Source organism: Mugil cephalus, chromosome 7 (assembly GCF_022458985.1).
Source record: "Mugil cephalus isolate CIBA_MC_2020 chromosome 7, CIBA_Mcephalus_1.1, whole genome shotgun sequence".
In the NCBI taxonomy this organism is placed as follows: domain Eukaryota; kingdom Metazoa; phylum Chordata; class Actinopteri; order Mugiliformes; family Mugilidae; genus Mugil; species Mugil cephalus.
The window spans coordinates 17957294-17971169 of NC_061776.1; the positions used below are offsets into that span (position 1 = coordinate 17957294).

At 40.7% G+C, this 13876-nt stretch overlaps 1 protein-coding gene across 1 annotated transcript; it reads left to right on the forward strand.

Moving 5' to 3' along the window:
• Positions 1-3825: 3825 nt before the first annotated feature.
• fndc7a (fibronectin type III domain containing 7a) lies at positions 3826-12766 on the forward strand. The gene is made up of 14 exons (XM_047589038.1): positions 3826-3988; positions 4474-4492; positions 4648-4905; positions 5681-5947; positions 6430-6687; positions 6775-7026; positions 7118-7372; positions 8593-8850; positions 9356-9613; positions 10066-10320; positions 10546-10809; positions 10913-10942; positions 11478-11514; positions 12077-12766. Exons 1-13 carry the CDS (start codon positions 3932-3934, stop codon positions 11507-11509), a joined length of 2463 nt encoding a protein of 820 aa, XP_047444994.1. The 5' UTR covers positions 3826-3931; the 3' UTR covers positions 11510-11514; positions 12077-12766.
• Positions 12767-13876: the final 1110 nt, after the last annotated feature.

The window sequence follows — 13876 nt, forward strand, 5'->3', positions numbered from 1 at the left end:
AAAAATATCCAGGGTTGTACATTTATTTTTTGTCACTGTATAAAATGCATCCAACACTTAATATCCACTAAAATGACTTTCTGATGTAAGACACCGATCGTACTCATGTCTATATAAGCAGGAGGAACTGTGTGATCACTTTGTGAGGGCAAACATGTCACTTAGCAGATGGAGCGATACATATAAACTTTATCTTTTCACTGACTCCACCGGTGTCACCTAACTCCTCTTCTTCCTGACTATTAGCTACCTGACACACAAACAGCCAAAGGCAAAGGGAGATAGAGTTAAATAAGACGAAATCTGGGTCAGATTGGTAATATAGCGTTTCAGGAAAAACCCTGCAAGTCTTCATCTTGAACAAGTATCATCTTCTATCGTTTTAGCTAATATGCTCATTTGACGCCTGTAATGCCCGTCCCTGCTGGGCTGTGGCTGCTGGAGATACAGTGTCTTCTTACTGAGTTTCTGTCGGACGGCTTTGTGGCCCCGTTCCTGTCAGCGCCACAACCTGCCGGTGCTGGGCTGTGTTCAGTTTTTTTTGTTGTGGGGTGTTGAGTTCCTCTGTTGTTCTCAGTGGGTATCAGGAAATGAGAAATGTCCAAACAACATTCCTTAACTGTCTCCTCCAGTTGTTTGGAGAGAAGATTAAGTTCTTAATGCTCATTAACCTGTAGGCCGTCAGTGGGAGGCGAGTCACAGTGGAGTCAGCGTGGTTACTTAATGAGTTCTTCTCTCACATTTAAACAGAAAAACAGGACAACAAAAAAAACAATTTACCAGCCTGGTGAGTGAATGATAAGCCAGGTTTCAATTTCATACATGTGGATTAATGCCATTACTCAAGGAAATATTAACCTCACATCTCACTGTGGTTAAAGGGTTAGACACTGTGCAGTAAAATACATAGGTTCAAAAATCTTTAAAGGTGAATAAACATACAAATACTGTATATTTCAGCCATTAAACTGAAGAAACTTTATCGTCCACATACATTTATTCAAAATGACTCAGTGCAACTTCAATTACGTGGTCATCATTTGTATGTGCAGCAAGTTTAAACAGTCCACCTAATTGTGACCTACTGTCAGGGAGGGGGGAACAGATGACCTACCACAATCACAACTCGAAGGCAGTTCCTTTTTTAGTGTGATCCTCCCCGAGGTTTATTAAATGTCTGTCTTTAAAGGGTTTGATTGGCAGCCTCTGTTGTTCGCTTTGTCCATGAGTTTTTCAAAGTGGGCCACTGTAGCTCCGTCTTTTCTTCGGGACATCTTTACTGGGAAACGCAATGACATCCTTTTTTTCTTGAGGTCTGAACATTTAGGACTGAATTTTCAGAGCCGGAGGAACACACTTACATAAACAGTATGACTTTATGTGCTGTAGAGTTAGAAGTCTCTGAGGATGTTGTTGTGATAATGGAGCTCCAGTTAAATACATTATAAGTGCGAGAGGACTGTAAGGAGAGACGAATGACACAGTATGCATTTCCTGCAGTAAATCTCTGTGAAATAGATATATAGACATAAATATACAGTAAGTTTGGAGGCCAGGTTGTTGTTGATCCTAGGACCCTCCCCTCAACTCATAGGATCCAAAGGCCCCCAAAACAACATCCTGTTACGAGAGACCACAGGACACCCTCAGAAGACCCATGTCCATCCTCAGCTGAGTCACAACTGTTTTGGAAGAACAAGGGAGACCTACGCAATATTAGGTCATAATGTTATTCATCATTGGCTGAATCACACAGCAGCAGAGAAACAACGTGCATCACACTAGGAAAGAACTTTGAACAGAATTTGAGTTCACATGCTCTACTTCTATAGATAACTTTTAGATGTGTTTCAGATCTTTACTCAAAAAGCAGTATTATAATTTTCAGTGACTATGACTCAGACAGTTACACACTGGACACGACACAGTCTGGTTCCTTGAGAACTGGGATGTGCAGTTTCCAAAAGATTAACGCTTAGTTTTGAAAGCGAGAACACTGAGAACATGAGGATAACGTACGTATCTGATGAAAGAATTCTAAATTTACCAACTAAAATTTAACTCATATTCAGGAAACGTCTCGTAGGAAGTCTGACCCTGATCTGTAGCCAGATACAGTAGCTGTCTGGACAGTCACACATGCTTTTGTTCTCCATGTTCTGTGCTTCCACACATTTAGAAACGAAACAATCAATATTATAATAAAGGACCTAGTTTTAATATGAGTATGTTTAAATCAATACGGAAAACTGTTTCTTTCTAATTTGTTGTGGGAGTTAACCTGGGGAGTCTGGTCTTCAGCAGGACCAGTGTATGTTTAGCTTGAACTGGTCTGGTGACTGACTCGGCCTGAGAGCATCTCTGGTTGGTCCGCCTGCGTGTTCCTGTTTAATTATGAGCTAATGACAAATGAGGATGAATCCATTAATACCACCAATATCTTTCTGATATATGTTTGATCCAGTCTCGTTGGTTGTTTTGTTGTTTGTTCGGTCTTTGTTTTAGGTGCATGTGCCGAAAACGAGTGATTGAGGGCAGCTTCAAGAGGATGTGGGCTGCGCCAATATAGGAGGCTTCTCACTCTGCCCAGCTCTCTCTCCTTGATTTGGTTTCTGAATAAACCTCATAACACCTGGTTCGTCTTTTTGCGGCTTCCTGAGCTGGTCATTATATACACATATTTAGGTTCTCCTCCCTTTGCATTTTCACTTCCTGACATCTGAGGTTGTGACAACACATTGATGCCCAAATATTTGGTCTAAGTGGGTGGTTTGTGTCAGTAACATCAGTAACATCCACACAAATTCCAGGTCCAAAAGTTTCCCAGCAGAACACTGAATTGCCACTGTTTTTTATTCGACTTTAATTTGAATGTACAATGAAAGTGCATGTAAAGTATATCCAAATAAAGGTTTAAAAACACACTGAGGTCACGGAACCAAGCAAAACTGTTTTGCTGCTGATCCGGGAAATCTGACACTGTTCCGCTGTTGTTCTCCTACGTTTGTAAATAGAGTTATCTGATGTGATGGGTGAAGCTGAATTCAGTTTTCTCCTTCTGCCCTTGGTGCACAAAGGACTTTGTCCACACACTCCTCAAGGATCCTCCCAGTCCATTTCACAATACATGCTTGACGCAGATACTTAGTCACTGGGGAATTAAAAAAAAAAAAAAAGAAGAAGCTTTTATTCTAACTTTGTCTTGTCTTTGTGGCTTAAACTATTTCCGTGCATAGTTATAAAAGCGATTGTCTTCAGTTGCAACAAACATGCAAACAAGACAACAAAAGATGTGATATTTATTTTTGGGGGAGATGCGTTTTAAAGTGATTTTGATGACCTGATGGATTTATGTTTCCTAACAAATTCAGGTGTCATCTATCACTAGATAAACCAGGAGAAATGAAATTATTGTTCGGAGGAAACCTTAAACAGCCAATAAACCCGAGCTTTCATCCAGACAACAACAGAAGGAGGTCATGTAGACACATGTATCATATTATCTCCTCATGTAAGACGTGGACATTTCTCAGAAGGGAGATTAATTAATTAATTTGTCAAATACAAAATCTGCGACGTTATTCTCCAGGATACAGTTCCTACCAATTAGTGTATTTTAATGAAATGTCTGCAAATGCATTAAATATTTGCAATAAACCTGATAATATCATCATCCTCATATAAGAAAGGTGAGCTTCCATCTCTGGCTCTGATAGGCCACCCAGGCACCCTGAGGGGAGGAGTTACCGCCTTTGGGCTCTTTGGTATTTGCTGAAACAATAAAGCACCTGTCGTTTCACGAGAGAGAGAGAGAGGAAGGGGAGAGGGAAAAAAAGACAAATTTAAAGGCTGAGCTTCTTCCTTGAAGTCATTTTGAGAAACAGCATCCTACGTGTCGCCTCCAGGCAGTGGCAGAAAAAACACAGAAGGGATGGGAACAATGCAGTTAAAGATTCAGAAACTTTTATTTTTATTGACCTTCACAGGGGTAAGCCATGATTATTCTCTAATTTATTAAAGTAATTGCCACTAACACATACACCACAAAGAGTCGTTTTATCATTATCAGTGTACAGTAGTTACCATATTTGCTTTGATTTTGTGTACAAAGACCAGATAAAGAAAATGTTCAGACTTTTGAAACATATGAACACAGGCTCTTTCACTGCTTTCAACAAGTGCGTGTGGCATGCCCGACCATAGCTCAATAGACAAATTCATTCCGCCCTGAAAGAAATACCTGCTCTGACCAGTCCTGAAATCTGTGTTGAGTGAAGGTAATGTGCAGCCTGCTGCCTCTCATGCTCTGAGAATATGATACAGGGCATAATTTGCCTCAGGATATAACATGAAATACCAACAGCTTGCTACGCTTGGAATGATGTCCTTGTCTTGGGAACACTGTATTTCCTGTCATTTGTCATCAAGTTATTTCCTTGTTACACTAATTAATCTGACATTTGTCATTTTCAGGTATGTGCAGCTCAAAATGGTAAAAAAGAAACATCTTATTTTATATTTGCTTTAAGATAGTTAGAAATATGTGCATGTCATTCCATAAATGTGAAAAATATCTTAAAAAATTAATTAAATTGGTTGTAACAGGTCATTTTAGTTTTATTCCATCTGTTTCTCGTCTTCCTTCAGACATCACGTTATCTGTGTTTACGGCGACGTCGAAGAGTATCACACTGCAGTGGAGCGGCCACACGGGCGCCAGCTCCTACAAAATCACGGCGACCCCCGAGAATCCGTCCGAACGACAGGTCTTCGCTCAGTTCAGCGGCAACACGGTGATGGCCTCGGTTATCTCCCTGTCACCAAACACAGAGTACACCATGAAGCTGGAGGCCAGGGACAACGCTGACAACATCCTCAGCAGCGCAGTGATAGAGGCCAAAACTGGTCAGTAACAAGAACAAAGCCGGTCAGACTGACTCAGATACAGCTGCCTACTAATATGTAAAGAGGTAGAACTTCATACTTTAAGTATTTTACATTTATATAGAAGAAGGCAGGAGTCGCTCTGTTAATCTAGAACAGGGGTCTTCGACGTTTTTCAGGCCAAGGACTCCCAAACTGATGGAGAGATTAAGTAGGGACCCCCTACCTACTATATGTGTCCTATATTAAACTCGGCCTAGTGCAGTTTATAAATATACATTATTATTATTATCATTTTGCATTGAATATTAAGCTATCCCTTATCCCTTGACTAAAATATGTTGGATTCATGTTAATGTGTATTCAAAGAAATTAAAATTTGTGGGGGAAATTAAAAAAAAAATATATATATATATATACATATATAAAAAAACGTCTGATCAACCAAAGATTTTGCAACCCCCCTGCAGTGCCTCTGTGGACCCCCAAGGGGTCGCAGACCCCCTGTTGAAGACCTATGATCTAGAATATTCATGCATATACAGTTTTATGACATAACTCATTGAGGTGCAAATCATGATGACTTAATATACAATAGAACTAAAACCTTTCTTCAAAAGCACTAAAGTGAGTAGCTGAGGGTTTTGTACAGTAGCTCAGACAATAAAAGATATGTCTTCTGGGAAGTGATCATTAACACATTGTCCTGTTTTGATAAACTAAACAATGAAAAGTGTAAATGTAGTGCAGTGAGAAGTACAATATCTCATTTAGACGCCTGCCATCTGCTCTTTAGCTCCCGAAATACCCAGAATTGAGCAGGCCTACTCCAAAAACAGCGACAGCATCACCGTGGAGTTCACGGAGGTCTCCGAGGCGGACAGCTACATCCTGAGGGCAGAGTCAAAGACGGGTGACTTCTTCTACGAGACCAATGTGACCAGCTCCCCCGGCACCATGGTGCATCTCCAGCCCTACACGGACTACGTTATGAGCGTCCTCTCCCTCAACTCTTCCCTCCCGGGGAGAAGTCAGCCTTCGTACCCTGTTGAGGCCAGAACGGGTACGACAAAACACACTTCACAGCAAAACGTATTGAAGCCTATCAAGAACATATAACAAACTCTTTCATCCACTTTCACTTATCCTGACATTACACATTAGTAGGAGTTTACTCAAGGTGGTCACCAGAGTATTAAAAGAGTGAAATGCAGCCTCCCTGTTGTTCCTAAACAACAATAGACTGTTATCTCACTCCGCCGGCCATAACGGCTTGTCATTTCACTGCCCATTGTCACTGACTGTCTACTCTTCGCAGCCAATGCAAGAAGTTTGAAACTGTATCCATCCCTCTGCACTATGCTATTTTACTAATACGAAAACAGAAACCATGAGAACTGGGTTGTCTCCCCTCCTGAAGGACAACCAAGTGTAATGTGATCAGAGGGAAATTGTGTCCATTTTACACCTCACACAATATTTTGTTTTACTGTCATTATTTTTTAACTTTTTAACTCATTCCTCTCCACCTGATCTTCCGCGTAGTTGTGGTGGCGCCCAAGTTGAACATGTCCGCCCCGACCAACGACACCATCTTTGTCTCCTGGACACCGGTGGAGCACGCCAAATTCTACACGCTGTGCATCATCCGCGAGGGCTCCAGCACCCGTCTCAAAATGAACACCACTGACACCATGGTTACGTACGACAACCTTGAAGCGGGAACGACGTATTGCATCAAGGGCATGGCCTGGGACTCTGAGGGTCGCACTGGGGACACCCTCACTGCCTGCCAGATTACACGTAAGCGAGAATAACACTAACTGACGTATATAAAAAAGACATAAAAGCCCAGTAAATAATTTGGTTTCATTACTGTTTTCTTTCCAGGTCCTCCAAGCCCAGATGTGACCCACGTCCAAGTGACTCAGGGTCGCTCTCTTGGCATCGCTATATACTGGTTGCAAGTCCAGGGCGCTACTACCTACATGGCTTGGACCACTACTGGCCAAAACTGCTCAACAGCAAATATATACTGCTTTATCACGCCCGCAGAGTGTGGACAGAATCACACCGTCTCTGTCATAGCTTATAATGACGCTGGTCCCAGCAGCCCCTCAGAATCAATTGACTACATAACATGTGGGTATATCGCACACAACACAAAGTCGCACAAAATCCTTCACTTTTAAGAGAATGGTGGAGAAACATGCTTGATCTCTATCTTCGACAGACCCGTGTCCTCCGGAGAACATCTGGGTGGAGGAACCCACAGCTGGTAACTGCTCGGTGATGTGGGACGCGGTACCACTGGTGGAGCATTACATGGCTTTCATCAAGCGGGATGACGGCACTGAAAAGTCTTGCAACACCACTGAAACTACCTGTCCATTTTTCTGCATGTGTGGCTACACATACCTCACCAGCGTGTTACCCTACAACCAGGCCGGCTCCAGCCTTTACGCACACGTCCGCAACTACACCACCAGTAGGACCATCACACAGAGGCACCCACATGTACAGCCTCACCACCACCTGTATACAGGCTTGGTTCAGGTCACACGGTTATATCACATGTTCTGCTCTTCTTTTATTTCACACACATATTCTCCATAGTCCACCTGCCATTTTCCAAAACTTATCATAACGTTTCTCCTGCCTCTAAACTTACGTTGCCTTCAAATGGAACTGGTCAGCTTGTGTTTTTAGCAAATTATTAGTTATTGTCCCTAGAGTTGTACCACTGACCATAATTTGCAAGAACACTGCTGCTAGGCAACAGCTGGTATCTTGAAACCAAGGCAGTTTAGCTAGCTAATGACTAGCTAACGACTAGCTAACGAGCTAGGAAATGCAAAAGTATAATAAAAGAATGAGGCTCTTTGAAATATGCAATTTTCTCAGTATTCTTTGATAAAGTTATGATTTGAGGTTTTATAAGTCATCCTAAATTAACTAAGCATTTTTTGCTGTTTCTAAGAATGACAGCAAAAATATCCCAAACTTTTAGCGGCCAACGCTAATGAGTAAGTAACACAGTCCAATAGAAAAAGGAGGACATTTTGATAGTTTCCTCAAACATATTGTCATAAATTATAAATAAAACTCAATCAAACTAACCCTTTTCTGAAAAACTCATCACCCCCTGTGAACTTTTACAGAATTTTCATTTTCAAGGTTGTGAATACAACATGAGTGGATGTTCATATGAACAACCGACATGCAACACTTCCCCTGTGGCTGCTGAATGGGATAACCCTGAATAGAAGCCACATGATTATTTCATAACCTGCTTGTTGCACTTTGTTTACTGGGTTTGTTTTTGATACCATAGTCGATGACTCAAAGGCCTGTGGCAGCAAAAACCTTAGACGTTTGAACTTCCTAGAAATCTCTACCATGGCATTGTTGTAAAAAAGAAAAGTCTTTCATTGAAAGATATTTTATAAAAGTATCTGTGTAATTCATATTGTTTTCAATTAAGGCGTGCCCCTTCTTTAACAATGGCACTGACTCACTGCCACAGCTTTGTTGGATACATGGAGTAGATCCAGTGAAGTTACATCTTTGCCTTTTGTAATCGGTTAAAATGTTACCTATAAATAGTGAGGGCTACATGCAATCGTACCTGCTGGTTCAATTACTCAAGTACATCTTTGCCCGACATTAATTATCTCTCCCCCTTTCTGCCTCATCCACCTCCCCCAGTTCCTTGTTGTCCACAGGACGTTTCCATAAACCTCGTCTCTACAGAGACCCTGGAGATCATGTGGTCCCCGGTCAAAGGGGCCGAGCTCTACGAAACGACAGCAGCACAGACCAACGATGTCATCCACTGTAACGACACGTCACCAATGTGTGCACTCTCCGATCTGACGTGCAACACGCCTTATTCTGTGACGGTGACACCTTGCAGCGAGTTACGAGGATGCAACCGCACTTGTACACCACACACACACGAGACAGGTATTGACGAGGATGGCATAAAACACGTTAATTGGAGTTTGATGAATAGTGACATAATCACACACGCATCTGTTTGAGGTAGGCTGATAAAACATCCAACAAGGTGAGACACAACTCCGTTCACAGATAGTCTGACATTTTGGATAAAACACACTCTTGCACTTTCCTGCTGATTATTAGATGAGAAGTCTCTCCTGTCGTTACATTGAAAAACTAATTTTAAACTAATTCACTAGACATTAAAGAGCAGTGTGCATCATATAACTACAAAACTGAGCCAGTTATCTGGTTTACCTTTTGTACATCTTGGTGCAAAGTTAAGTTAAGCTAAGCTAATCTGCAAGCTTTACTTACAAGTGAGGTTTTCTCTGCTGTTCTCTTCGAGAAAGTGAATCAGTGTATTTTTCAAAATGTCAAACTACAGCATTACTATAAAAAAAGTTCTTGATTTGCATTATTTCTTACATGATTAGCCTCTGCTTTTTGTTTGTGTGTCCCACTGCAGCCCCCTGCGCTCCAGAGATTCTGAATTTGACCCAGACCAACAGCTCCACATACAGAGTCCTCATCACCACCCCTAACAGCCCCGAAACCGACTACACCGTCACTGCCACGGGACGCTACGACAGACACATGTGCCACTCGAGAAACAACTCCTGCGTGCTCACGCTATTGCCTTGCGGGTCAATATATGAGGTCACAGCAGTGGCCACCACATCTGCAGGGAAAAGTCTTCCTGGATTCAGTAAACCTTTGGAAACAGGTACGATATCATTCATCACTGATACTTTGAAATATTGTGGACTTTTATGTCAGTAAATGAAACACTTATATCTACATAGCACCACTACAGTTTCTACAGCAACACAGACCAAATACCAGATCTAGTGTGTGCCCTTTTGTAGGTTAGCCTTGAGCTATTGGAAAGTGAGTGGATAGTGAGGTTTATACTCTTGACTGTAATCTGAAACCTCACCACTAGATGCCACTAAATCGTACATGTAGGTCCTTTAATTTTAAACAGAAAGCTGTTATAAATCTTCTTTCCAATCTAGTTTCCTTACATAGTAATTTGTTTATACAAAAAGTTTTTACTTGGCTTCCTCTTATCAGGCATTTCATACGTGAAGGGAAGAGAAAGCCACACAAATGCAAATTCCCATTTATCAAAATATTGTACGGTATTGATTATTGTTCTGTGTCCCTTTTTCCAAGGTCCTTGCTGCCCCTCGTATGTGAATGTCACCCAGGTCACCCAGGCTATGACCAATGTGACCTGGTCACCTGGCACCGGAGCTCGCTCATACATTTCCTCCCTGACGTCCCCACGAGGACATGCCAAGTGCCACACTCTGGACACCCACTGCCTGATGGGATGTATCACCTGTGGCACCAACTACAGCGTCCACCTGGAAGCCATCAGCAGCACAGGACACAAGTCAGAGTGCAAATATCATGGATTCTCATCCAGTGAGGACAAATACATAAATACGTATATATTTGTATCGCTAATGGATAGAAGAAATATGTGTTATAAAATCTACACCTAGTGCTGAACCAAGCGGTGCATATCATGGTAAAAAGCAGAATGCAATCCTAAACAAAGAAAAAATATGTGGTATAAGATAACGACAAAATTGATGGTATAAACAATGTAATGACATTATCAACATGCAAATCTTTTCTTTGTTATAGGTGCCTGCTGTCCAACAGGTGTGAAGCTCTACCGACGCACCAACAACTCCCTCAGGGTGTACTGGCGTTCACTGGGTCCTCATATCTATAATCACATAGTGGAGTTGTACGGGACAGGTGCCAATTACACGTGCACCGCAGCCCCAGGCAGCATGTACTGCGACATCCAGGAAGAAACTTGTGGAGATGTCTACACAGTGGTGGCAGCACCTGTGGGACAGTACGGGGTCAAAGTCAATTTCTGTCAGCCCCGAACTTACTCAGGTGGGTGAAAAACAAAGGCAATGACTTCATATATTACTGGTGTAATACATATACATTTGTATTCATCTGATGTACCAACTACATTCTATTATTATATCCTCAGTACCCTGCCCAGGAAGTAATGCTGGTATGGGTGAGTATCATTTAAACTAAAGTTTCATAGTTTTGTTCTGCAGGAATTAAAATAATTTAACTGACTATGCTTATTGACCTTCTTGCTGAATGAGACATAGCTGGGATGTTAAGTTAGCAGCTAGAAATCTGCAAATAAATGAAACAGAAAACTTGGTTCTATCTATATTTGAGGCTTCCTTATTAACGTGTCATTTTTAGTTTGCGTAATCTATTTAAAAACAAGGATGAAAATCAGTTTTGAGACAAGTTATGTGCCAGGTTCAATAAGAAATATAAACCAAGCTTTATTTCTTGGTCTAGTTTCTTTGTTTCCAGGTTGGACACATAACGCCTTGAAACACACATATATAGCTTCTTTTCCCTGTTTGGAGATTTTATCTGCTCCTGCTCATAAACATGAGCCTAATATCAATCTTCCCATCTCTCGCTCTTAATATTATTAGCAGCAATATGGTGGATGAGCATATTTCTTAAAAATATCTTATTAACTGTTGGACCATTACACTAAAAAGTCATCTCTCTCTATCTTTAAGTGATCTCTCGTGGAAGACGAAGTGTGAATTAAATGTGGTAAGTTTTTAGTTAATCGCCTCCACCCTCAGATCACATGGAGACCATGTTATTTAACAGGCTCTGACTGAGAACACGCTTTCCTTTACATCCACAAATCTTTTTGGAGAAAAACAACTTTGCAGTTTCGGGCATATCTTGTGACAGTATCATAAAAACCTGTAAATCGACTGTACCTTGAGTACACACGAGTAGAATAATAGGAGCTTCTAGACAATCAGCACATGCGCAGGTCTTTACCTATGGGACTTCTTCGGCACATGTAAGTGAAACATGGGAAAATCAATGAGGGGAACATGACTCAGGTACGTGAAGAAGAAAATATTCTGCAGGAATGTGACACAGACATGTCATTGTGTCTGGGATGAGCGGGTGTAAGACGAGATTTTATGTCCCCTGACTTAGTATACTGTATTCTGCTTTATAGCATATAAAGTTTCATTAGACACTTCTCTTTGTCAGTATGATGAATCATTACAGGCGCTTACAAAAGATATTGGTTAAGAACAGATTGTTCCACAAAGTCCCTCTTGATTATTTCTCTCATCTTTCTTGCCTGCAGGGATCACCCGCCCACCATGTCCCGTAACAACACGACAAGAAGGACAGAGGCTTGTGTTTACGCCAATCACAACTGTGAAGATTCAGTATACCCAGACGAAATATCTCTATTGTTCATGAATATCTAAGTTTTATTAAGAAAATATAATGAATATGGAAAACATAAGCTAAAGCGATACAAATATTAAGGAAAAAATATTTGAAAAAAAGTAATTTTGCTACTTTTTATGAAAGGATTGCTGTTTTTTTTTAAACTTCCTGCTCTGCGATTACATATTTTTAATCAGCTGACTTTTGAATAAGATGTGACCTGAACATATAATCATCATCTAAAAAGAATCAAATTAAAGCAGAACTTGAAACATTACAGTGAGATCTCCACATAAAAGTATCAGGACAGTCAATCATTTTACAGAAGAATATCTCTAAAAGCAATATCTTAGGACTCCTCCAAATAGAAGACCTCCATACGACTGCAGTTTGATATGTCTCCTGGTGGTAGAGTTGACCTGAAAGAGTTTGAAAGTGGGTCGGTGGGTATCCATCTCGTTCCCCTGGAGTCATGCGTGGCAAGTCCTGTGGATGATACATCTGCTCATATTGCTGGAAATAGATTCAGTGTTCACCGTCATAGGATTTGTTTGCTCCCTTTTGGCAGATGAGAACAATAAAGCACAACGTTTTTGCATTACAACGCAGCGTCCTGTCAATCACTTTGTCTGGGTTTTCTATATGGAGCAGTGATGTAGACACATGAACTATATTCAAGCAAAACAATGAAAGAAATTCCCTAAAACGAGTTTGACTTATGCAGCAAACCGGTTCTGGTGAGCCCACTCTCACCTTAAAACTTGGGTAAATGTCCCACATGTTAAGAAGTCTCTGTCTGAGTTTAAAGTCGCTGTTACACATTTAAGTCTAAAAACTTACTGCAATGACACAAGACACTAAATATTAACACAGAATGCCAAGAGTGCAGTTTGCATCACAGCACGAAAACCGATAATTACATCCTCTTAAGGAAGATTGCTGGGGCTTAAACTAAAGAAACAAAGCCAAACACACAGACACAAATAGATACATATAGAACAGTCAAATAAAAATAATATTGTAAGAATATTTATTCAAAAGTTATCTTGAAATTAATTAAATATGTATTATATAATGTGATTAAGAAAAGAATATGAGTTGTAGTAAGAACAGCAGAGAAGGCAGTAGTGCGTCTATACTGTCATTAGAATAACTAATAACTAAAACCGTGGACAACCTTAAGCTAAATCGGGCCGTGTCTAATGCAGGGGGAAGATCCGTGTATACGTTGCGTGGCAGGTGTCTTCTGGTATTTCTCCAACTTCTCCTTGATTTTGTCCCATGTATGAGGGCCTTGCTCTAATGCTTCTAATGCTTCTACTTTCTTCCATAAGGGATCATTATACTTACATGTTATCTTATGTCTGACTACCTTCCCAACCACCAACACTGTCCACAACCAACAACACGGCCAGAGATACAAACTACAAGAGATTTTGAATTACAAATACTTTATTCTCTGCTTGATTCAGTGTACATCTTTAGGTGAAGAGCCATTAGTTGGTACACACATTACATAACAGTAAGGTGTATTAATGCTCATATTTCCAATAATGTGAGTTAGTGAAAATATGATATATATATATTTCCTCTACAGCGTCTCTCCTTCTAAACATATGAACATACACGGTTGTGTCTGTACTGACTCTGACACAGTAAGAAATACAGTCATTCCATATGACAGTGAAAAATTCTATGGGTAAACTTTCCA

Excerpts from the sequence above, each read along its gene's own strand:
- fndc7a (XM_047589038.1), top strand. The coding sequence starts at position 3,932 with ATGGGAACAATGCAGTTAAAGATTCAGAAACTTTTATTTTTATTGACC. Across the intron at positions 4,906-5,680 it reads AGTGATAGAGGCCAAAACTG|CTCCCGAAATACCCAGAATT; the intron begins GTCAGTAACAAG and ends TCTGCTCTTTAG. Across the intron at positions 9,614-10,065 it reads CAGTAAACCTTTGGAAACAG|GTCCTTGCTGCCCCTCGTAT; the intron begins GTACGATATCAT and ends CCTTTTTCCAAG.